The following is a 26,641-nucleotide window of genomic DNA, read 5'->3' as shown; positions in this document are numbered from 1 at the left end:
ATAACAATCAGCATGGGTTGTTTACTTTCATGTATGATAATCATTCAATTCTATTCAGCTTTTAGAGGGATTGAAATCATTGCAAGATTGGATGATTTTCATTCGGTGAGATGTGTAAACAGATGATTTCAACGAAGATGAAAATCATCCTGAATGTGTCTGAAAATAGGTATGGGGCTCGGATGAGGCAAAAATCATTCAATTCATGGCGGAAGATTTCGTTCAGTGTATGGATCGTGAAGTGTGAGAAAAGTGTTAGCCGTGTTTGCCAAGTGCTGGTTGACCAGATTGAATTCAATTAGTGTTTTATAATTGACGCTGACTGGGGCTTCACGCTGTTGCATACTGATGGAAGACAATCAGTAGTGGGACACAGCTGGAGCAGAGTGAAAAAATCCCTTCGACTTACAATTTGTGGATAGAGTACAGTGTTGTGGGGACGAAGCGCATGCGTCCGGATTCGATCCGATCCTGAAATAGATTCATTCATTTCGCACTACTCCGTGCTGGTAGTGGCAGTCTGAGGGGTGAATTTCGTGTTTTCCTGTCGTGAAAGCAGTGCATGCGGATTCTGGTCGTAGGTGGTTGCAAAAATGCCGAAATCGGAAGATGACATTGATCTTGACGGGGTTCTAAATGAAATTGGTCAATTTGGACGATTTCAAATCCGACAGTATGGGCTGATGGTGATTCCCATAATTCTGAATGCGTTCTTCACGTTGAGTTACGTTTTTACAGCGGGAAATTTGAACTACAGGTGAGATAAATGCGATGGGCAAAGGTTCATGATGCAACAGATAGTCAATATTTCTTGTGTCGTTGTAGATGTGAGGTACCAGGATGCGATAATGGGCCGAATTCGGTTTACCACCCGGAATGGTTGAACAATACAGTTCCATTCAGACATGGAATCCCAGCACAATGTGAACGGTTTCAGCCGATAACCAACGCGAGCTTAGATAACCTCTTGTGCGACGCTGATGATTTCGATCAGAAGAACATCATCGAATGCGGCAGCTTTATCTTCGAAGATGACGAAGTAACAATTGTGAACGACTTCAACATCACTTGCCCCAACAATGATTGGAAGCTAACGCTCGTGGGGACTATCAATAATGTGGGGCAGTTTGTGGCGCTGCCGATCGCTGGATACATATCAGATCGTTTCGGAAGACGTTTGGTGCTTCTTCTGAGCGTGGCCGGCAGTGCCATTTTCGGTGTAATACGATCGTTTGCGGCGAGTTATGAAATGTTCATCGCCCTGGAGTTCCTTGATCCCTTGATTGGTTCTACGATGTACACAACGGCTTTCGTTTTGGCCTTGGAACTGGTTGGCCCTAAAATGCGAGTCACCGGCAACAACATCATATCATGTGCATTCTCGTTTGCTGAAGCCGGGCTAGGGCTGTTAGCTATGCTACTACGCAACTGGAGATATTTGCTCAGAGCACTTTACATACCTGGCATCGTATCACTACCATTCCTATGGATGACTACAGAAAGTGTACGATGGTTGCTCTCCAAGGGTCAACGAGAAAAAGCATTCGATGTTCTTAAAAGGGCAGCAAAAATGAACGGCAAAACTCTGTCACCGGCTGCGATAGACAGCTTCTGCCCGGTGAGCGATAACGAATCAAGGTCCGAGATGCTGGAAAACAACAACTTCTTCAATTTGCTGACGAACGCGTTCAAGAATCGCCGCCTGATACTCCGAGTAGCAAATTGTTCATTCTGCTGGCTAACCAACGTGCTCGTCTATTTCGGGCTAAGTCTGAACTCCGTCACTTTGGCAGGCGACAAGTATCTGAACTTCATCTTGGTTTCACTGGTTGAGCTACCAGGGTTTCTGATTATGCAATTGATCCTGGACCGAGTGGGTCGACGAGTGACACTTTGCACCACCATGATACTCTGTGGACTGTTTTGCTTCCTATCAGAGTTTATACCAACAGGTAATATGGCTACATTGAAACCTTCATTTACGGGATGGGCCGGGGTTATCATTATTTCACGAAAATGGAGGTTTTAGTATTACAATAATATCAATCACAAACTTTATATTCAATTTCAATACTTTCAGGGAATCACTGGCTCAGCCTTATTCTATTCCTGGTCAGCAAGATGGCCATAACCATGTCATTTGGAACTCTCTACATTTACACGGTGGAAATCTTCCCAACCAACCTTCGACAAAGCCTTCTCTCGGTATGCTCAATGTTCGGTCGAATCGGTTCTATGGTAGCACCACAAACACCCCTTCTGGCCAAAATCTGGGCCCCACTACCGATGGTCATTTTCGGTAGCATCGGTATTGCATCCGGTCTGGCAATTCTAGAATTTCCGGAGACCCTCAACACCCAACTACCGAATACGGTGGAGGAAGCGATGAACATGAACACCGACGAAGGAAACAAGGGCAGGGAGCGACTTGCATAACAGAAGCATGACAATATAAACGACGACCTGTTTAGTAAGTACAAAACGCGAAATGAAAATTTTATGACATTTTTGGAGAAATATTACGTTGAAATGATTGACATGCATTATATCACCTCCCTGTACCTTATCAAGATAAGAAGTCAATAATTGAACCCGTGCGGTTTCTGTAGATTCTTTATTCGTTTTGTTTTGATGATAAACACGAAAATAGATGAGACTTTTCTTCCATTTGATACAAAAATCTCCCTATCTAGCTTCGCTCAGCTATTTCTCAACGATACAACAATATAAACAAAAACACATTATTACTTATCTCATAAGTACAGATCACAGCTACTTTTTCGCAAAAAAAAAATCTACACTATTGTCTAAGTTTTGTGGAATTAAGCACTTTGAGTTCTTCTGCCATTTCCGATGAAATGGCTGGTTTGGCCGGCTGTAAGCTATCCCTGTATATCCACATCCACAAGAACACCAACCCGGCCAAAACCGTTCCGGCTCCAAAGGTCCAATACGTCCCGAACAGGACGTAGATCGTTACCGAGCCGGGTCCCAAAATACGAGCCGCACTTCCCGCACAGGTCAACAGAGCCATCCACGTTCCTTGCGGTCTTGGACCCAACAGTTTCGAAAATACGGCCTGGCTTAGCGTCGTTCCGATCGAGAACGACACGCACAGCAGAGTGTAGGAGATGGTGAATTGCACTTTACCAATCGGTGGAATCCACTCACACCATTCTTGAGTCGATGGGCAACCGGGTGCGGCGGTGGTAGAGTTGAGCTCGGTAAGGTTGCTCCCATTCGTTACCGGAGTTATTGGTTCCGATCCGAAGGGGATCAATAAGAGTTGACTGACGAAGAGGGCAAACATGGCACCGTAGACCAGGACATTGGATTCGCTGAATCGTTTGCACAAGGGGTCCAACAATAGGAACAGAATACAGGAAATCAGAGCGCCAACCGTCATAAGGATGCCTAGATAGAACAGGGAGTCCTCGTTGCTCCAGCCAAACTGGTCCAAGGCGATGGGGGACAAGAGCCTAAAAGAAATGATGGAAAGTTAGTTTCTTGGTTTGAAATTGCAACCTGTTAAATTTTCATCATAATGATAAAGATTAACGAAACGCAATACAAATAGGGCGTTTTGTTTATTGCGCTTTTTGAATATCACATAAGAATCTGAGAAGAGTTTCAGTAAAACACGTAAACTTAGATGACTGATCTTATCACGTTATCAGATGCAACAAATGTACAAGACAGTGCAGCCGTTTCAAACTCAAAATTAATAAGATCCAATAGATCGGATATGTTTGTATGGGCCTTACGATATAATTGCCGAAAAAAATATAAAGAGGAATATTTTTTCATCACAAGTCACACCACGCTCGTTTTTTTACAACAAACGTGCTTATCGGGTGAAGCTCTGCTCTTGGATTGATAACTGTTGGAGCAGTAATAATACTCAAGGGTTTAAGTAATCCCAAAATGATCGAAACTTATTACTCCAGCTCAAAACATTGGATCTAACAGGGTAATGTTGGGGAAATCTAATATCATAAGGGTATTGTGGACATCAAGGATGATTTATAGTAGTAAAATTGATTTTTTTTTTATTATTTCATGCTAAAAGGCACAGATAGTCGTAGCGGTAAATAGGTAACTTCTCAGCAATATCATGCTGCGGGTCGTGGGTTCGAATCCTACCGATCGAGAATCTTTTCGGTTGGAAATTTTCTCTATATCCCAGGGCCTACAGTATCTTTGTGCCAACCACATGATTAATAAATGCGAAAATGATCAATGGCAAAAAAATCTCTTGTTTAATAATTGAGGAAGTGCTCAGAAGAACGTTTAGCATCTGTCTCAGTTTGGACTTTACGCCAGAAAGAATAAGTGGGTTGATTCAAAAAACCCCCATGGGATAATAGTATAAAAGCGTAAGCTAACGGTACATGGTAGCAAATATTTGGATAGGATTGAGACAAGCTTATGTTTTACATTACAGAGTTGAAAATATTTGTTGTTGATTCAATGCTAGATAAATATTAACATATTTGGCAAAGCGTGTATAATGGCGTGTACTTATAGTTTTGCTCAATATATTTTTTTAAATCCACACCTTACAAACGTCAGAGCAGTAGCTAGGTTCACTTCTAAGATTGAATTGTGGTTTTGAGACTGCCAAAGAGTGTTTATTATGAGAAATAAATGTTCCTAACTAATACTGAAAATCAAAAAATACACATATTTTCCAATGAGATGTACAAATTACAAATGTACAAATTGAAGAAAAATTTTCGGAAAAGTTACAACTATATACACCAGGGTTTCGGGAGCCGTGACAACTTCCCAAGGGATCCGTGAAACCATTTGTAAATCACTGTAGTTTGATCAATAAGTACGAAGAATGTCTTACTTTGCTTGTTTTGCTAGATCGTATTATTTTTTTTCATTGTACGATTATTTTTCCAGCGAGAATTTATTTTGTATTTATTTTCATGAAACTTATATCATTCCTAGAGGTGTGCATAGAAAATTCATTTGTTTACGATCGGTCTTCGGTCAAATTTTACAAGCTTTCTTTAAGATTACTTGATGTTCCTCAGCTAACAACCAGGATAGACGGGATTCTAAATCCTCAATTTTTGAATAAAACATGATTTTTTTTTACAGTTATCTGAAAAGGTTTCAAGGGTTTTCGGTAAAATTTTGAAACCTTTTTTTATAACATCCTTGAGTTCACTTCTAAGACTTTATCAGTAAGTTACTTAATATATTAACACCAGCTTCCAGAGGTAATGCTTACCCGAAAACTTTGCAGAATCTTGAGATTACTTGGGGATACCCAAAGAAATCTTTTGAATTTTGAGATAACCTTTTGAGAAGATGTTCTAAGAAATCTTCATCACCCTCTTGTGAATATTTTTGACGATTTTTTGGAGCCGGAATCTTTCCAGAAAACTAACTTGCAATATTTTCTTATTGCAATTGCATTCGAATCCCTTACAAACCCCTTAAAAAAGATGTTTGGTAGAATCCAGGATACATTCTAAGAGGACTTACTGGACTCCGAGGAATCAAATGGTTTGCCGTCCAAGGATATCTGTTGATTAACTATGAGATCTTCAAACAATCTTTGATTTCTTGAATTCCGTTGTCCGCAAGATGTATGAAAAATTTCAAAAAGAACCGCAGCTACAAAAGGTTGGAAAACAACTGCTTTACACGATTCTCGGTAGTTATCAAAACTTCTACACGGCTAATTAGTTGTAACCACGATAAATTATTTGTTTTGCCTTTTCAGTGTCTTTGGACTAAAATTAAGCCCACTAAACAAACATTCATATTGATATTTAAGGACTATTCATTTTATAAAGTGGACACCTTGTGCATGCTGTATCTTTTTAATTTATCAATGAAATTTCAATCGGTTTTCTGTACATCGCTCGACTAGTATTATATAATGTTGTAATAATAAAACATTCTCCAAAATAATTTAGAGATTTCTTACGCGCCATACAATTTATTTTTAATTTTCATACAAAAAATCTTACTATGGGGGGAAGAGGGGTTGAAAAACCCAGAAAAATGTCTTACGTAATAAATGGACAGCCCCTAACATACAGTCAAAAGTTAATCATAGCATATTTAATTGATCCCGATGTGGAAAAAGAAGTTTGGCAAGCAATGTTTAAAATTCACTGCATTCGAAGTTTTGTCCTTTCGACATTTTGGCATTCGACGTTTTGTCTTTCGACATTTTGTCTCTAAACCCAGTCAACTTTCCATAACTCGATATTGAAGGGATCATCGAGTTTGGGAAGTATCGCGTTATATAACACAAAACCAGTGCAACTGCGATTCAAGGGACCATCAAGGAAGTTATGAAAGCCTACTTTTAATATGATTATCTAACATGAAATATCGAATAAAAGAGAGTTACAGTCCAATTGTTTTAATTAATTTATGACCGAATTTTTCTTAACAGCATTTCACAATAATCACGATGTATATAGCAATTTATTTTTTATTATGTACTTTAGAATATTATGTTTTTGTTCCCTGACACATAAGCTGAAATTTTCTCCACAGAACTACAAACATGTTCAATTTTAAAATCACAAGGTTTCAAAATTTTGTCCTTGCTGGAAAGTGAGGTACTAGTAGAAATTGTTTTTTCAATGTTTTCAAAATTGACAGCTTTTGTTTCTACATTGCATTCATTCTAAAGAGCATAACAGTAAATCTTTCGCAAATCTAAATTGCGAGAAATAAAAAAAATAGCGAGGATAAAATTTTGATCATTGCAACACGAATAACATAATGACAGCTGTTTTTTTTTATGAGTGATTTTGGTGTATCGTGTGATGTTGTTAATAACTTTCAAAGGAGGCCATGGTGCGAGAACGAATACAGGTTGCCTTAACCTGACACTTAACGGACATGGATAAACTTTTCTATCAAATTAGCAGTTCCTCTATACTATGTGTCCGAATTGAAAAAAAAGATATTATTTTCTATTTATCTTTAGAATACTTCTGGGCACAAATTTATTTAAAAATGGCCATGGAGTCAGTTTTGTTTGAAGAATCTAACTTAGCTACGACTTTCTTAAATTTTGGACATACTGAGCCTTCTTGTGCATATTACATATGAATATGTAGATCGGAATATGATATTTGTTTGCAGATTTTGCTATTAAACGAGATTGCATCAAACAACATGTCGTATACTAGACTCGACTTAGTAATAATAGTCGAGTCTAGTATACGACACTGAAGACGGCCCTACAGTCGAGGTCGAAATACGCGTATCTGCCAAAGGATACAAACTCTAGTATAATTAAATGGTATAGTACTTAATTCGGTTTTTATCTACTAATTATTAATAGTTTTGACAAACACGTCCTTATTGATTCAGAATAATTGTATGCTTGTTAGAATCTGCAATCTGTTCATTCGCGAGACGTTACACACGGATATTGCGACTAATGTTAATCAAAAATTTTTATTGTATTGTGTAAAAACAAATATTCTTTGGACATCTTTTTCCAGGAAAACACCTTGGTGGTCGCTTTGCAAGTTGCATGAGGTATTTCTGAGAATTCAAATGAAATATCGAACGGATTCCTAACATTTCTGATGGATTCCTGACTGGAGTCTTGTTCAATTCCTGGTGAGATCCTTGTCAAATTCTAAGAAAAATATTGATTTATTTGCTGGTGGAATCACTTCATCCATTAGGGGCCGGTACGTTTGGCATATGGAAATGGAAGAATAGACGTTTGAACGAATTTCCTTTTCTTAAATTATTAGGCATTCTTGTTATACTGTTGAAATTGTTTTTGCCTGTTAATATTCCAGTTGATCATATGCCACATTAGTTTAAAAAGGATCTTTTGTGGCATTCTTGACGTATCCTTCTTATGTTTCTTATTGAGTTTCGGATGACATGCTAATTGAGTGTCTGGTGAATGCCTTGGTAGATATCTTATCAGTTCTCTGCTGGGTTTTTATTAATTCCTGAATACTTTCATGGCAAGGTTATCAACGTATTAATGAAGATCTTCTTGGCAAATTTGCAAAGGATCATGGGAATCTTCTAAAAAAGCTTGTCAAGAAAGATCGTATCTCAAACTGCACCATTAAGAATGGTCGGTTTGCATCCATTTCATCCTAGATTTTTTGGTATATTGTTCAAATTCATGAAGATTGAGCAGTGGCACAGCATATTTTAGACATAAAACGGAAATGATTCAAAAAGACCCTGGCGGGACATGTGTCAGGTGCTCTGTAATGGAATAATGAGTAGGTTACCAGTTCATTCTTGGTGCTCTGGAGTGGCCACATCAGATTGTACTGAGTTCATTCTCTATTTATCGACATGTTCCTTCGATATCATGAAGATTGAGACGTCGCATGGTATGTTTTGATCGTCGTACAAAAATGGCCCCAATACGTTTATTTTGTAACGTTTGTCAGGTGCTATGAAGTGGTCATATCAGATGGTAGTCAGTTTATTCTTCGCCTTTTGTAATGTTCGGTCGAATCCATAAAGATTGAGACGTCGGACGGTATGTTTTGAACATAAAACGGAATTTTCCCAAGGCCCTGACGAAACCTGTGCTAAATGCTATTGATTGGCCACATCCTTCAATGTTAGTTCTGCATTCATTGACATGTTCATTCGAATACATGAAGATTGGAACGTCGGACAGCATGTTTTGCTCATCAAAGAAAAATGTCCTCAAAGGGGCCTTTATTCTTCGTTTATGTACAAGTTCTCTCGTATTCATGAAGATTAAGACGTCGTATGATGTGTTTTGGATCTAAAAAGGAAATGTCCTTAAAAGGACCCTGGCGTCACGCTGTTCTGGAAAGGACAATTATTTCAAATTAGGTGGAAATGGTCACAACAAAACATTTTCATACATTTTTCATTAAAACTATGTGAAAAAAATATCACATTTCTCGATTTTGAGTGCAACCCGATAATTATGCTATTCACGTCTTTTGGCAAATTAGTAAACTTTTCTAGTGCAGTCACTTCGATTCCCAGCCAACAAATATGTTTACAGACTGCAATTGAATAAAGTGAACGCTCATTCTGTAAATTCAGATTGCATAAAATGCGTGGATTCCCTCTATTCGTACAAAACTCGAGACCATATACGTACATTTTAGACAATTCATGATGATCGATACAACTCCAGACAATATGATTTGGTGTTCACTAAAACTTCATGCATGACTGCGTGTTACAGTTTATACGACTTAATTTTTACAAACAAATACAAACAAAACAAAAAAATATTATCAACAATAGACAAACTTTGAACATCTGACCACTAGGTTAATCTGATACGCGACCACTACGCCGTGCATTTCTTATTGGAGTGTCTGGTCGTTAAGCGAATATAAATGTAATACTGTAGAGCATTGTGTTTCGATGTTTCGAGCTTTGGTAAATTACTAAGTCAGTGCTACACTAAAGATTTAATTTTATTTTTTATCGAATCAAAGTTTTCAATTAAAAAGAAGTGCAGTAATATTTATTGAAGACATCTTACTGAAATACTTATATACAGTAAGAAACACAATATCTTTGGAAAGGTGATTTTTTTAACCGGTAAATTGACATATTTATGAATACCACGGTTTATGTAGCGCTTTTTTCTTTATAATTTCATATCTACATCAGATGGACTGATATGCAATCTCACATAGAAGATTATAATAAATTTATAACAGGTGAAATAGAAATCGTAATGAAATGACAGTTTGAAGTTACATATTTGGTGAGATCAAATTAGAATTTTTTAAGATGCAAATTCAAGTCAAATTAAATTGATGACTTCATTAACGATTTCCATCAATTAAATTTTGCATCGTATCCAATTTCATCATAAACTGCACATTACAATTTGGAATAAACATCCTTATATGATCCCTGGTTTTCTGGGTTGGAAGGAACATAGAATTTTATACAAAGAAGAAAATAAATTATTCGTAACTATTTTTCCTGTCAAATAAACAATATTTAAATGTTTTTTGGTAATAAAAATAATACATATTGTGGGGCGCCGCTTCTACGAGGGGTCTCATCGTAACACATATTGTTAAACTTAATTATACCCTTTATTTGTAAACAACTATATTTTTGAACGAATTCACAAACGTTGAACGCCAAAATTTAACTATATTATAGTTGACACAACATTGTTTTTATTGAGAATACAACATTTTGCAATGTTTACTTTAAACTTGTTTCTGATTTATCTACAAATCTGACATATTTATTGCTGCTTTATCTATCAGAAAAACAATTGCAAAAATTATAACAAAGGGCGCGTCGACAAACTTCGATTGAATACGTACACAGTTCGAACGAAACGTGTAAATTTCTGAGACACATAATGCACATAATTGGAGCGTGATATATCATGGATATTTACATGATATGTCATGTAAACTTCAATTATATGTCATGTAATCCAGCATGATCCTGAGGGATAACGTGACATATAACACATATTTACATGATTCCAGACTTAAATTTACATGACGTCATGTTTACGTCGCATAAATGAAGTTTACATCATGTTTAATCTTCATTATTTTTAACCGTGTAGTCTTCCACATAACCAGCTCTTATCCATCACACTATTCATCATTAATTAGTAATAACTAAATTTGTGATCATAACTTGAAATCAAAAGATATTGTCGAATATTAATAATTGTCAAAGTAATAATTGATAAAAGTACAAGCTTGTTGCTGAATCGATGAAGGCGTGAATTTCATTTGACAGTGAAAGAGTTGTATTTATTTCGAAACGACAATTTTCATTTATGTAACTGTAATTCTGCGTGTAGCAAAATAAATTTTTAATCGAACGAAGCACTTAGCAAGCACGGAACAGAATTTGATATTTCAGGGCTATTAGAGGCATACTTAACACACGGGGCGAAATGGACATCCCAGAATATCTAAGAATATGCAAACTTCACCACAAGTTCATACACTGCATGAAATCTGTATTGCATTTGTAAAGTTTGATGGTATAAAAGTTTATTTTTTGCTTTAATTGGTCGGTGTTTAACCAGACTGGACCAAACTCTTTTTCATGGCTTTAGAAAAACTTACTTTAAGCATTCTGAACAATTAAATATTTCTCGCATAACTTGTGATCCCGCTCTTGGGCTTTTACATTGGTAACCAAGTGTGTAGCTTATTGTTACCGAGCAAACGAATGTTACGATGTAGAGAAGATCCTCCTCTATCTCCCAGTGGTGATAGTTTACATCCTGGTCCATCCATTTGCTTAGAAACAAGGTGCTACACACTCGGTTACCAATGGCTTTTAGGGCGAGATCACAGGTCATGCGAGATTTGGAATATTTGCTATAATATTCGAGCTTATCTATTTTATGAAGCATGTGTATCAAAGTTGCATCGGAAAGATCAAAATTGATGGAATTCTTGACTTATTTTTATAAGGCCAAAAAAAAAACATCTAGCCCGGTTTGTCTGAACACCGACCAATTGTCCTTTGAAATTTTACTTTAAATTTTTCTCGGCTTCAAATTGGCATAAAGCAAGAAACAAACCGAAAAAGGTTCTTTTTAGCTATTATGATGGAGGGAGAGTTCTTTTGCATATCGGAACGATTGACAACCTTTGAATATTATGCAATCTCTAAATTTTCTCGTAATTGTTCATTTTTCCCGATACATTTTTACCATCTTTGTTTTCGATCCAATTTTTGTAACTCACTTTTGTAACATATGATATGCCTTTATTACCAGGAATGAATGTAGCATGTCGTACTAATATCAAACTTAAAAACTAACTGGGAGTGAATTAAAAACATTGCCGTTGAATGGTCCTTAAAAAATCATTTGCTTAATGTGTCCATTTTGCTCCTAATTCCCATACATTACATAAATTGGTGAGGTCAGGATATCATGCTGACAAAACATGATTTCTGGAGTCATAATTCTACATAAGCGATACATCTAGAATGACAAAGTAGTTGAATGGTACACTGGAATCATGATATCATAAGTCATAATCATAATTTTGGGATTCTGATTTCAACCCGTGTGCACGTTACCGCTGCGATAAAGTATGCTTCTAACCCACTCATCAACTAACCCATGTCTCATCATTAATCATCAATTTCCATCACTTGAAGTAAAAAAGTGGATTATATTGTGTTTACTCTACCTTTGCAACTACTTGATGTGCACAACACTACATTGATGAAAGTGTGGAATTTCGCGCTGTATTGTTTGCCATTTTAAACACTGAACAACGAGCATCATCATCTGTCACTGTTAAACAAATATTGCGCATCATAGTACAAAACAACGCGCTTCCTCGCAAATATATCAATTACAGAAATATGTTTGAATGGTGTCGTTATTCAAATTGATTCCCATATCCGCCACTCGCAGTACCGGCGATTCATCTAGCACAAATTACACTTTATTGCAATGACTTACGCTTGGAACGCCACATATAGGAACATCAGCAATGAAAACGCAACTATCGACACGGTGATGCAAAAATATGGTAGCTGCATCGATTTCCATGTTTCCTTGGCATTGGTCGCGCCTTGGCTTTTCATCGCTTCCTTAACGGCAATTGGGCTGTCCTTGAAGATGAACGGCAGCAGGAGGAAAATATTGAACACTCCCAATATTACACAAATCCATCCAGCGGAAGAGTACATGTTGATTCGGAACCAGCCAAAAACTGTGAAGCCTGCCTCTCCCAATCCGGAAAACACCGACTGGAACGTGGGTCCTATCATCAAACCAATACTTTGAGCCAGGGCCATGTAAGAGATGGTTTTGGTTCTTTCGGAAACTCGTGTTGCTGAAGAAATGTAAGCTCGGCATATTGTAACGGCCGATGTTCCAACTCCGACCAATCCTCTCGCGACCAACAGTATGTACTTTCGATGATCATGGAATTCCTCCGTAACGGAGTAGATCACATTTCCCACGATGAAAACTCCTACCAATAAAATCAGCGGCACTCGAACCGAAGACAGCTTGTTTGTCCACCACCCGAAAAATGGACTGAAAAATATTTGACCAAACGGAGGCACGGCGAATACATACGCCAGAAACACTTTATTCGCCGATGGATCCAGCTGTAACCGAAATTAATTCATCAAATATAACTCTTCAATCACGTTTATTTGAGCAATTCATTACGGATTTTAGGTAGGGCCAAACTCCGGTGGCAACGATTCCGAACGCCAAAAACATCACAAACCCCGTGAAATACAACACGCGAATCGATATCCAACGTGCACGATACTCGGCTTCGGTTTCCAACCCCAAAACTCGTTGTTTGTCCGGTTGCTTCAACGAAATCCACTGATTGAATCGCGCCATCCTGTCTAATTCCAAGACCTACCCCAATAACCACCTGATCTCAACAAACAAACTAATCCCGAAGCGACCTACTCAGAAAAGCCCCGCCAGCGGACAGTAAGTAAGTCGCTTTGTTACCCGTTCGAGTGCCGATTCGAAACTGATCGCAAACTCATCGAACGAGGGTGTCTTTATCAAATACAACAGTGACGTCACCGTTCTCTCCCAACCACCCCGTGAGGTAAGCTCATGCGCCGCGATACTATTTAAAATCATCGATACGAAGTCCACCGGCCAACAAGTGGCGGCGACAAACAAGAGAAATTTAAACTTTTTAAGCGGAACTATAAAACGTAGTTTATCAGTCGAACCCGAAAAGTCTCCCGACCTGCACGCGCCTCATCAACGAACCGGTCTGTCGCGAAAACTCTATCGAAATGTGTACTTCTGCTGGGCTTTACGTCCTCACTGAGAATAAGCCTGCTTCTTAGCTTAGTGTTCAATGTACACTTCTACAGTTATTGACTGAGAACTTTCTCTGCCAAAGTTGTCATTTGTGCATTTGTAATCACCTAGGGAATTCAAGGAAATTTCTATTACGAAACAATCCTGGACCGACCAGGATTCGAACCCAGACCTTCAGCATAACTTTGCTCTGTAGCCGTAAATGTGACCACTAGGCTAGGAAAGGCCGAAATGTGCACGCGCTAGAAAGCGTCCGCGCTGAAGTTTGACCAGCGATCGAAGAATAAATCATCAAGGTCTACAAATTGTAAAACCAATCAATGTAATCGCGAACAACAGGGTTGGCTGGGAAGCACACTGGAACCACTGTGCACGAGTTTGGGACACAATTGATTGGCGACAATGCTGGTGCCGTGACAAGCTTCCATTAGAGCTGTAATAGGCGAATGATTGAGTTGAAAGTTGCCGAGCAAACGATGCGACGGTTCGGCGAAGGAAGATAGATCGATGTCTTCGTTTAATTTATTCATAAACTCGATTTCGAGTCCCGACTTTTGAAGCGGGTTGAATGATTGTGCTTTTTTTTTAACACGACTTCTAAATTTGGAACGGGGTACTGCTGAGCTGCAATCGTCTAATCGGAGCTGTTTAAACTGTCTTACTAACCGACATAGCTGATATGCTTAGTTCCTGTGTGGAAACCTAAGCTGATATCAGATTATTTATCTATGCGGTTTAATAAATCATGACTGAAGGCTTGTAACGAAAACAAAACTAGAAACGACAGTCACGCGTATGATTATGTAGCACAATATTGCATATCCGATTGTTTATAAACCCAGAATGAGCTCAATTTCAAGGTTAGGGTTGTTTGTTTCCTATTTACTGATTTGCATCGGAATAAGTGGGGCTCCAAAATACTGTATGCAAATTACAATAATGACAATGATTGAGAGTGTTTCTTTCTGAAGTTGTGTCCCTACAGGGATAGAGCCTGTTCAGTACGTGTTCTATGAATACACTGATCCATGTCTTTCAACGTCCACGCTTTGTATCCGTAGAGAATCAGCAAATGAATAAGCGCATCATAAAAGGTGAATTTGAATGCGTTTTGCAAATGGCGAGACCTAAACTGATCCCTAATCACAATTTCGTGTGTAATGTGAACAGTAACTTCGAAAATACATCTTCTTGCTCAATTCATGTAACTTAACAAACGAAGTTGACAAAGCTATTCCTACATTTGATTTTAAACCATCCAACCATATGTGCAATCAGCCCAATCAGCTTCGTCGAATAATCATGTTCAATAGAGTGCGGCTTATTTTTCGAAAACATGATTGATCCTACTCACATCACCCGCCCCCGCAGGAGCAAGTGACGCGAGCAAAGGATCAAACACTACTCAACTTACAATTTTCTTACAATCTTTACGATAAAAACAGAGTCCTTTATATTCAATAAGGTAGCAGTAATAGTAGTGATAAAATGTGTAGAATGGAAAATGTGGAGACCCCATGCCTGGTAAATGAAATCGGAAGAGACAACAGGAATGAAAAGGCTATTTTATCTCCAACAGGAACAAACAAATATTGAGGACCAGGAAATACTTCTAAATTTCAATCTCTATTTCTTATAGAATTTGATTAGATATCTCTCCTTATTAATAGGTTGAAACTCTTTCGGGTATTTAATTCAGTGATTATATCACAGACTTTCAAAAGATTTCCTACAAGACTTTCGTTATAAATGCCTTAAAAAATTCAAGCAGATTCTTGTTTCAAAGATACCTTTAGCGATAGCTACAAAGGCTTTTTAAGAAATTCGTGAAGATTTTCTTAGGATTTTTCGGGAATTCCTCAAAGCGATATTCTCCCAGTGAATCACGTATCGTATAAGAATGTGGGCCCAAAATCTCATATTCATGCGTCGAAAATATAAACGCAAAATATGCCAAATCAAAATGAATAAATTTTAACACAAATTAAACAAATTAACATCGGAATCCTAGTGTGCTGCGCTATAGCCGAAGGCTCACAAAAATGTTAAAGCACGCGCTATGTGATGTACCTTTTTGACTTATATTGCGGACTTCAAATGCACCTGATAGGCATAAATTAGCTGATATGTGTGGAAATTTTAATTTCTTCGCAAAGTCTAACTGTTAGCTATTAATCGAGGTGTGCCGATAAAATTGTTTATTTAAACTTTTTTAGTATTGTTTTACGTAAAAGCTTGAAACAATATTTTGATTCAAATGCCAAACACTGTGTTTTTTTTTTTTTTTTGACATAACTCTGTGTAACTAACGGAAAAACTTTTTTTTTAAGGCACTCTGTGCTCGTGGCCTCTACTGTGCCGGAATCAGTTGATCTGTAGCTTCTTTATCGATACAGATCTATTTTTAACTTATATTTTTACATCTACTTTCACTCTCTCCTACTCTTTCACTCTCACACCGAGCAGGTAGGAGAGAGCTCTGCTGTTAGTGAGGCTAGCTGCCTGCGAAGAGGGTCAGTTTGTCTCAGTCACCATCTGATACTGACGGAGGATGAATGTGCTCCCCAAAGCACGCCGTGTGGTGTCTTATGGTGGCTGGACGGGTTTTTTTTGTGGAGGGGCTGGGAATTGAATCCATGACCTTCCGCTTATGAAGCGAAAGCGTAACCTCAAGGCTACGGACCCCCCTAAACACTGTGTTTATTATGCCTCATATTCCGAATCAAGGTGTTCAAATTCCGAACAGCACGAATAAATCATATTCAAATGAATAATTTAGCAATTAAATTCAACTCTTTAATGAATGTTCGAATCCTCTGAGCAGAATCTCAAATAGAGAAACTTTAAAGTAGATGAAGTACCGTGTACCTTTTAATTCCGCTCTTAGGAGCGGAATAAAAAAGGTACACGGTACTCCATCTACTTTAAAGTTTCTCTAATTAAATTCATTTGAGCTAGTTTTACTGGTCTCGAACTAGAGAATCAATACTACTCCCGAGGTGTAAAATACATTAGAATACGTTAAAATTGAACTGCAATTGACAGCCATTTCCTTGCAAATTGATGACATATTTCAGCGAAACATCGTCGTACAAAAACCGAGTGTTCGGAATATGAGTCTGTTCGGAATTTGAGACAAAACGGTACTGCCGGGGAGACTCGTATCATGCTGAGACGAGACTCGCGGAGACGGTCTTCTTTTTCTGCGATTGGTGAGTTTTTTTTCTTTTTCCACTCAGCGTTTACATCAATCATGCGCAAGCCGTTCAAACTTGCACATGAACATCTCAGCAAAAAACTATTGCGTTTGCATCACACCTAAACATAAACGGTCTTTTGAGTAAAATTTCATGCCAGGAAACTTAGCAGATATTATGAATAACTTGTCTTGTGTTAAGATTTATCAGCATCTTTGCTCCGCTGACTGAGGTTTTAAATAAAAGTTTATTTCGAATACAATATTGGTCACTTTTCCAGCCATAAAATCGACGGGCTGCATTTGACGTTTCGTGACAGCGGAATCTGGGCTGCATATGAAGTTGATATTTTTCCTCTTCGCGAGTCTCTCTCAGGTCTCATGCGCTGCTCTACGCTACGGCTCACCATCAGTGTCCAAGTCGTGAAACAATTGCTTAGTAACGAAGAGCCTCTACAACTATTTTCGCCTCATTATGCAGGTGTCTATAGATGGTCTACATGATATGGTCGAAGACTCGCGATCTAAGAGTTACAATTTCGATCCATGTTTAACAATTTTGTCATCACTTAATTATTGCGCTGAATTTTAAACAGTGCATGTGAATGAGCGCACGAGACGGCAGTGAGACACATCTCAAGAAAAACGAGGCGCACTAAAAATGTCTCACATTGTAATGTACAGCGCACCCGTGCTTTGGCAAGCAATAAGGCTTTTGCACCTAAGACTGAAGCACGTGCACAGCAACTCCACCGTGCAATACATAAAAAAAACTCCTACAAAAGATAACTCCTGTAAGAATCTTCGAAATAACGTCTGAACTTTTGTAGAAGTCTTCGATAATTTTCCAGAAACAAATCTAAAAAAATGAAAACATTATCAAAAGAAACATGAATAATTTGCTTTAAGATCCCTGGAATACATTTGGTGATTGGAGACATCTATGTAGGGATTCTGCTGTGGAACTCTAAATGAACTTTCGAAAAATTCATAGCAATTTAGAAATTCAACAGGAACAATCTGCGGATTAACTAGTGGACAAATCTCTAGAGAAAGTTTATGAGATTTTAGTTTGATTGAAAAGAATTCATGGAAAAGTTTTTTAATAGACTTTCAAGGAACGAATAATAATGCAATTCATGTGACAATTTATGGATGAGTTCTAAAAAGAATTTCTATGGAACTCTTCGAGGATTTTTACTAAATCCAAAAATAATTGCTTCATCCTTAGAATAAAACCATTATTGATTCTCCAGGTAGGATTCTTGTAGGAGTTTTTGTAGGATGTATCCTGGAAGAATAACTGAAGAAAACGGTAGAGTAATTACTTGAATAATTTCTGAAAGAAATCCGAAGAAGGTCATTGTGGAAATTACTGTAGGTGTCAGTGCTGGACTTTTGAAGGATTTCCATTTATCTAAGCATAAGTTGTGAAATAACTAGAGGAGTTTCCGGAATAATTCCAGAAAGATTTGTTGGAGGAATTTTTAGAGATGTTTATGGAGGGGAGTCTGAGTGTATTTATGAAAAAATCTCTAGATAATCCCTAGAGTTTTTTCCGCAAGTAAGAAAGAGTTTCTTTAAAAATATGAGTTAATATTAAGAATTAAGAATAGTCTGATAGAAATCTATGAAGCCCCAAGAGTTTATACACTGCAAGAAGAAATAGGAAAAAAATGGCTTTAGAGACCATTGCATTGTGCTCAAAAAAAGAGATTTTGGAAACCATCGATCAAAAACAGTTACTACTGAAAAGAGCAGGGAAATATTCATTATTTTTATGCTGTTTTTAGCTCAATATAGATGCATTGACTAGTCAACTTTAAAAAAGCTCAACATTAGTTTTTGTTGGCTACAAATATTCAATTATTTAACGAGTGTTCAGTAAAAATGCGAATGATTTCGATACCTTTTTGTGATTAAAATAAAAGGGCGTATTTTTTTCTCACTCCAAGAGAATTACTCTATGGACTCCCTAAGCCTGTGAACCGTTTCACCGATTCGTTTAACATTTTGTTGAAATTTGACAGTTCGGTAGTTATTTCCTCTCCGGTTAAAAATAACCCTGAGTTGGAGCATGGTTAATCTTGACAGCTCAAAAGTTTTTTTTTTTTCTGCTCCCGGTACTTTGAAAATAACTAACCATCTGTCAACTTTGTTTTGAATTACTACTCGACTGTCAAAACTAATCAGTTGAGGGGAAAATAACGGATCAGGGTATCTTCTCCAATATTAATTGACGTTTTTTTTTTTGAAGAATAAACATTATGTTTTTAATAAAAAAAAACTGAATTCGTTGGAAAACATATTTTTACTATGTGACTGAAAAAAAAATTAAATAATTATTGAAAGAAACCCTAGATATATATCCAGCAAGATTTTCTGAAAACGCTTAGAAACCTTGAGTAGTGTCCTTGGAAAAAAAAATTGTGCCAAAAGTCAGTGTAAGAGACTTCAGGATCAATCTGTAGATACAATTATGGAGATATTCGTAGACAAATCTCTAGAGGAAATTCCTAGAGAAACTTCATGAAAAATCCTTGCACGAAGTTATTGAATAGTTTACTGAAGAGTTTCAAACAGATTTCGTGGAATAATCTTTGGAAGGATTCATGGGTCAATTTCTGAGAGAATCTGTGGATAATTTTTTTATGTACCGTAGAAACTGTTTGAAAAATTCCTAGAATAATTCCTGGAATATTCTTTCACAACTAAAGTTGTGGATTTTCCAGGAAGAATTCCTATAGGAGTATTTTGAACATCCTAGAGAAACAACTTGAGAAATCGATAGAATAATTACTGCATGAAATTGTGAACAAAATCCTGGGAGAATCCCTGTTACCATTTTTGGAGCTCTCAGGAACAGGTCTATGTTGTGACTGTCGCTACAGCAAACAAATTACATCACTCACGGTGCTATCAATGGCATGCAACGAGTTTTTAACAGAGTTGCTACTTTGTTTGACTTCAATTAGTCCCGCCATTCGCTCCGTAGGAGATTTAGTCCGTTTTTTTTTCAAGTGCTTCTTAGTTTGATCTTTTTTGTATGTTATTGTTTGCGAAAGCTATGAGTGTTGACATTTTCATTTGTTGAATGTTTTAAAACGTGTACTATTAGATTTTAAGTTTTGTGATTGGGGATTTACTTAGCCCGTTGATTAATAATAATAATAAAAAAAAACAGAAAACAGAAAACTTTTTGACAATATCCTCAAATAAAATTAACACAGAATTGATTTGTTTGAAAAGCAACATTTTTCATTAAAGTTTTACTAATAAGATTCATTTTATACTAACTCCAACGTTAAAATAAAAGAACTAATAAAGTAGAAGCTATAATTTTAGTTTCTTCATGTAAATATTCTTAGGAACTTCAACGTTTAAGGTCGTTGAGTTCGCAGTCGTCCGTCGTCATCTATGTTTACCATACATCTCGGTACATTTTCATTTTACCCGTTTTATGATTAACACCTGGAAGCCTCCGTCATTTTATGCCCATCTTGACACATATCGGGCACTACAGTATATGCAGGTACTGTCGTGCACGGTTGGTCCTTTCATTACATCTTCGCATATCATTCCGATCCATACTATTTTTTTTACTCCTTTTTCTGAATGCTGTCACTCGCTGGCAATCTCCATCACTCGTTTTGTCTTTGTTGTTGGCCAGTGTTAATTATATTCCTTGACGTTGTGGTTACATATTGGTGAATAGGTTCCCACAAGCTGTTGAAATCTCCAGAAACGGTCCTACTGCTATAACTGCTGATGATATAATGCAGTTACCCCGTCCATTGACAATCTTTGAATATTATATGGCACAAATTAATACGAATTTTAGCAATGTTGATCCAATTTGGACTTTCTGGCGCATTTTCACATGTCTAGTCATGTTCTGGCTTTCATGAAAACATGAAACTTCTCAAGACAATCATCATGCCGAATCGGTCAATGTTGCCCAATGTTTATTAAATTTATGGAAGCACACTAGTTTGTAATGTAAACCCAATGTATGATTCAAAAAATAGTTTCAGTCAATTTTTTTTAGTTATTATTTTCTGTTAATGATTGCTTTGCAGTTTGTTCGATTTTTTTATCATAATCGATAAAGCCCACTATGTTTCCACTATGTTGCCCCACAAGTACCCCTTGGACGGCATCTGTTCCAACTCTTTTTAATAGAGTGATGACATGCAAACAAATTAACTTTAAATTAACCTTCACCAATGAATAGCTGTGGGTGCTAGGGATGCTTACGATGGCTTTCTAGATTATAGTCAACATTCAATTCAAATTCAAAAGAAAGTTTTTTTTTAAATTATCATTAAATTTGGCTTGTTATAGATTGTAAGCTTTCCGATTTTGTTTGTTTTAGAGACAAGGCATGTTTCGTCCACAGTCTTCTCCCACCTCGACATCCCTAACCGGCCCATCTCCACGTCTAACGACGAGCCGATTATTTATGTAAATAGACAATCGCAAATCATAATCACCGGGTCGGGCGAAAATTGCTATCAACTGTCCACGTTCAGCGCGATAAGGCGGCTTCCCTCATTTGCCGAGCTCTGGCCTAACGATGTGCATGTGAGTGGTTTCTCCGCCTTCGACTATTTGTACTATTTGCTAAGGATTCCGAAAGATAGTGACACTAACGGGCTGAGCAACAATTTATATCTGCAGTTTAGCGTGGTAACCGGACGGCGGTTATATCGATTGGGAAAAGTTAACGGAAGGATAGTGAGGAACTCGTGCTGCGCACGTGTCATTACTTACGTTTGGACTGCTATGTAGACGAACATCAGCAAGGCAAATGCTGTCAACATGAGATTAATAGGTAGATATTCCAATTTCGATGATTTCCAGACAGCTTTTGTAGTTTTGGTGTCGAGGCCTTTGACGGCTTCTTTCAGTGCAATTTGATGGTCTTTGAATACAAAAGGCATCATTAAAACCAAATTTATGCATCCAAGGGCTGTGCAGAACCATCCAACCGCAGTATACATGTTCACTCTGATCAATCCCATAAAGATGAATCCTTCCTCACCTAGTAAGGAAAAAATCGGCTGCAAAGCTGAACCTGCCAACAGACCACCTGTTTGGGCTAATGATAGGAACGACATTGCTTTGGTCCTCTCGGCAACTGTTGTGGCTGATGACATGTATGCTCGGTAGATCGTACAGGATACAGTTGACATTCCTATCAGTCCTCGAGACAGAAGAAGCATATACTTTCCATGAAAGTTGATCTCTTCAATCAAGGCATGAAGAACATGTCCTAGAATGAATGTCACTATGAAGAACACGATTGGCACTCTTATCGACTTCAGCTTGTTATTCCACCATCCAAACAGAGGACTGCACACCAGTTGTAGCACCGAAGGTATTGCAAACACATACGTCAGGAACACTTTCTCTGTAGCCGGATCCAACTGCAATCGACAACGTTTTAGCACGTTCACTATAATTCAAATGATGTAACAATCTTCTCACGCTTTTCAGATAAGGCCATATGGAAGTCGCGACAATTCCGAACGCCAAGTAGATCAAGAACCCCATATAATAGATCACTCGAATCGATATCCATCGCTCTCGGTATTCCTTGGGCGATTCAAGACCCAACAAACGATCACTTTCCGATTGCTTCAATGTAAACAGTTTGCCCAGAACATCCATTGCAGAACCACACTTTTCAGTTTAATCTTTCCCCACACCACTCGAACCGTAATCTCGCATAGTTTCACTTCGAATGAAATTCAATTTAAAATTTGCAATCTGCTGTCGAATTTCCAGAACGGCTACCACCAAACAACCATCGGCCGATAAGGATGGATTCGCGAACGTAAACCATCCTATCAGTTCGATTGACGAAGGCGCGCTTTCGCAAGCTAATCAAACATATACGTAGTGGACGATTGGTGATGATTCCATGTCGCAAGATGATTTGCAAAAAGTGAATTGTCGATTTCAATGCGTGTGACCGGCTGCAAACACTAGAGCGAGCTAAATGAATTTTCAAGGGTGGATTGGTAAGGCGCATTCGGGAGCGCCTCGATATGCGTAATTCCAATATGCGTAGGCTGGTCCTTACAAGGAGCGAGTATCAACCGGAATCCAAAAATATTTGATTGAATACTTCTGCAAATATTGTAGTTAATGATCTCTTCTTTTTTTATCATTTTTAAAAATATTACTCAGAAATCCTCAGAGATAGTTCTCAAAATTTGAACCTTGATTCTTCGATGAATACCTTCAGGTTTTCACTTCTATGTTTTTACTATATTTCTTCAAAGAATCATAATTTTAAGTTATTATATCTGAGAAAACCCAGGCTGTTTCCCAAACTTCTTTTTAATATCAAAGCATACGGAAATTATCAAGTTAACTACTGTCTCATCTATTTTAAATTGTTTGTAAAATATCTGTATCAACAAATATATCTCTTAAAATAATGATGATTTCATGATGGCTTCTAAAACTTTTGAAATTGGTTCCATAAATTTGTGGTGGTGAATATTTGACGGTTTTGGAATTTTCTCTAAAGTTCTGATCGTTGGCATCCGATTTTTGACGGATTGAGTTTGCAAATGTTTACGAAATAATTTGAATTTCAAGAACTGATCAGAAAGCGTGTAACCAAAATAACAAATTAGTCTATGTAGATTTTTTTCCTTGATAACTGAAGGCTGGCAATGAGAAAATTTGTCCTAGTCTGATCCTGAAGATCAAAGTTCAAAACTGCAAAATAAATTGAAAAAAATATCTTTAAATTCCCACAAATTTTGTACTCTCAAAATATTTTTAATATTGTCTGTGTATATAAATCATTTTTATCTTCGTTATGTAAATGTTATGTTATCGTTACGTTATGTTAAAACTCACATAAACTAATAACTGAATAAATAAAACAAACATTTTGCATTTGAACTTTGCCAAGTTTTGTCTATTACATAAGGTTTGAAAATAAGCATGTTTAAGGATAGAAACAAATAAGTTTTTGGATATTATGAGCACTGTTGATAGACTCACACTCAAATCGCAATCAATAAGCTCTCCCGCGAGTGCAAACTTATTTGACATCTGGTTCGTAAATCTCACGCTTGATATTTTCATGCAAAATTGCTCAACCCCAAAAATATCTTCAAAACTGAATGTTGTTGTTTACGTTAGAAAGGATTATTCATGGCTTTGTGCGAAAAACAGTAGAAATACGACGCAATGAATCAAATAGATGAGCCAAATCATTCATGATTTTTTGACTGTTGAGCGACGTGGTAAACAACTCACGCATGAAAAATATGAGGAGTGAGTTATGAGAATTTGAGTTTTTCACAACGCTGATTATGAGATTTGGAAACAATTATTCTTCATACGTATATGAACATCCATTAGATTGGGTATATCCTCGAAACATTATGAGTCGTTGTTTTCAATTGCTCGCATACCGTTTCTAGCTTTTCCGCACCCCAGATTTTTTTTACTAATTTTCGTCCCCCTAGACTTTGAGTACCGTAAAAAAAACTTTTAAACAAAAAATGCCCTGTGTCTATCGCTAGCTTTCAAGCGAACCACTCCCAACCCTCACCTCCGTAGCACTCACGAGGGTGTCGCTTTCTTCGGTGGCCTCTCATTAAGTAAGTGCTACATCAAGATTTCCTTCCTCTATCGCAAGTTACGCTGAAGATGGGCGTGGCTAGGAATAGCGATATTTATGTTTTTGGTCTTCTTTTTTAAGATTGGATCAAGGAATACTCCCTTTGCTTGTTCTTGAAGGCAGTCTGAATGAGATTATCAAAAATAAAAATAAATGTTGCTAGTATCCAATCTGCGGAGTATACCGTAACTACGCTAACGCTAGCTAAAACGGGGTAAATTTGATAGTTTTTTCGAAGAAAACTTGAATATTTATGCATGCTGTTTCAAAGAATTATAATTTATATGTTTAAAACAAGTACTGGTATCCCAACTATCAGCTGCAGTTGATAGATTGCCAAAAGATTTATTCTGAATGGATATATCATTTTTCATATAATCGAAAGTCGGTTTTCTGTTTTAAGGTAACTTTGATAGTCGAACAAAATTGAATGAACTACGCAACATTTATAGGGCGTTGCATACCTCTAGGCGTTTAACGCTATATGGACTGACTGACTTCGATTACAAAAATGGTCCCAGTTTGTAAAAATGCTATTCGCTAAGAGATTTGAGACCGAATTCATTTTCTACTACAACGAAAATATATGTAACGTGAATTTTCATACTGATACTTTTTATTTTTGAATTCGTTTTGCTTAACTGATTCACAGAAACTTAGTTATTTCGTTTAGTATGTTGTGGTTCTCGCCCTATCAAAGTTACCTGCATTATCAAAGTTATCACCCCGTTTTACGGTACCGTAAATTCGGGTGAAATTGATCAGTAGGGTGGAATTGATCACCGTGTCACACGATTTTATTTCTTACTAATGGAGCACAAATATCTATGTAACCTACAGTGAATGAACGTTGTTTAATGTAATTATTGTCGAATTGAGTGTTGTGAAGTTTTTTACGTTATATAAGGCTTATTTCTATGAAAAATAATGAAAAATTTCAAAATCATGTACAGTGCAGTATTGACAAACATCCCTAAACTTCTAGTTACAAACAAGGATTTGAACATGGTAGAAACCTGAAAGTTTGTGAGGATGCTTGAGATATACCCCCAAACCAGATTTCATCACCAAAATTCGTACCAATTTGTTCATTTGGTTGAAATAATTAAATTTCTATTAGACATCACGGAATTCCTTAGGAAATTGCATATATTTAGGCGTTTTCCGTGTAATTCATGAAGTTTAACTATTCATTATTTCTATAAATATTGTATTCTTAAGAATTTTGCAAGCATATTCGGACTCAGGGAGCACAAATTTATTATGTAGAGTTGTTTTGAATACTAACAATACTCGCATTGACAAGTGATCAATTTCACCCCGAAATGAATTCCCCAGATTTTTTATTTTAGAGATATTTCTCTGCACTAAACTGACATTTGTTAGAAACTTTTAGTACATGAGCCAATGAGGCTCACATTTGTACTTGTTTTCCTGCATTCAATAGTTTGACATTGTCAACATTATAGAAAACAGACAAAAAAAAACCGTGAAAAATGATCAATTTCACCCGAAATTACGGTACCGCTACTTTGAGGTTTTTCATCAGAAATTTTTTCAGCAATTTAAGGAATCCTTACAAAATTTCTGCAGGAACTTTTGCGGAACTTTATCAGGTATTAATTCTTGTTTTTTTTTTCATGTCCCCCTCAATTTTTTCAGTGATTTCCATGGTATCTCTCTAGATTTATCTTTGAATTTTTCTAGTTGTCCTCTTTAGTAATAAGTACCAAATAAAAAGCATAAATTTCCGTACATATATTTATTTTAATTCCACCAGAAATGTTAGATAATACAAATTACGGTGGCCTATTTTCACACAGAAAAACAAATTGTAAGAGTATTAAATTACACCCTTCATATTTGTCCATATGGACCCCCAGAACCCTTGAAGTTTGTATGGAGAAAATAGCCCAACTGTATGGAAAAACTTTTCCATTCATACTTTCGACCATAGGTGACAACAGGATTTTATATGATTTAGAACAAACAAGTTACGAAA

At 37.0% G+C, this 26,641-nt stretch overlaps 2 protein-coding genes across 5 annotated transcripts in view; one reads left to right on the top strand and one right to left on the bottom strand.

The window, feature by feature from the left end:
- Window positions 1-231: 231 nt before the first annotated feature.
- LOC5571612 (solute carrier family 22 member 4) lies at window positions 232-2,517 on the top strand. Its single transcript, XM_001659751.2, has 3 exons — window positions 232-757; window positions 826-1,952; window positions 2,081-2,517. Exons 1-3 carry the CDS (start codon window positions 594-596, stop codon window positions 2,434-2,436), a joined length of 1,647 nt encoding a protein of 548 aa, XP_001659801.1. The 5' UTR covers window positions 232-593; the 3' UTR covers window positions 2,437-2,517.
- Window positions 2,518-2,600: 83 nt separating this feature from the next.
- LOC5571607 (major facilitator superfamily domain-containing protein 8) overlaps window positions 2,601-26,641 on the bottom strand; it is a 41,759-nt gene continuing 17,718 nt past the window's right edge. For 2 of the 4 annotated variants that reach the window (XM_021854188.1, XM_001659752.2), the window contains exon 3: window positions 2,601-3,479. In XM_021854188.1, the coding sequence (XP_021709880.1) occupies window positions 2,801-3,479 (679 nt within the window). In that variant the 3' untranslated portion in view covers window positions 2,601-2,800. Of the gene's footprint in view, window positions 3,480-12,445; window positions 13,102-13,165; window positions 13,591-21,761; window positions 22,418-22,478; window positions 22,806-26,641 lie in introns of those variants that run through there. The other 2 variants (XM_021854187.1, XM_001659753.2) reach the window with 2 other exon arrangements.

The sequence above is a fragment of the Aedes aegypti genome, chromosome 3 (assembly GCF_002204515.2).
Source record: "Aedes aegypti strain LVP_AGWG chromosome 3, AaegL5.0 Primary Assembly, whole genome shotgun sequence".
NCBI lineage: Eukaryota > Metazoa > Arthropoda > Insecta > Diptera > Culicidae > Aedes > Aedes aegypti.
This window is presented reverse-complemented; position numbering and strand designations above follow the sequence as displayed.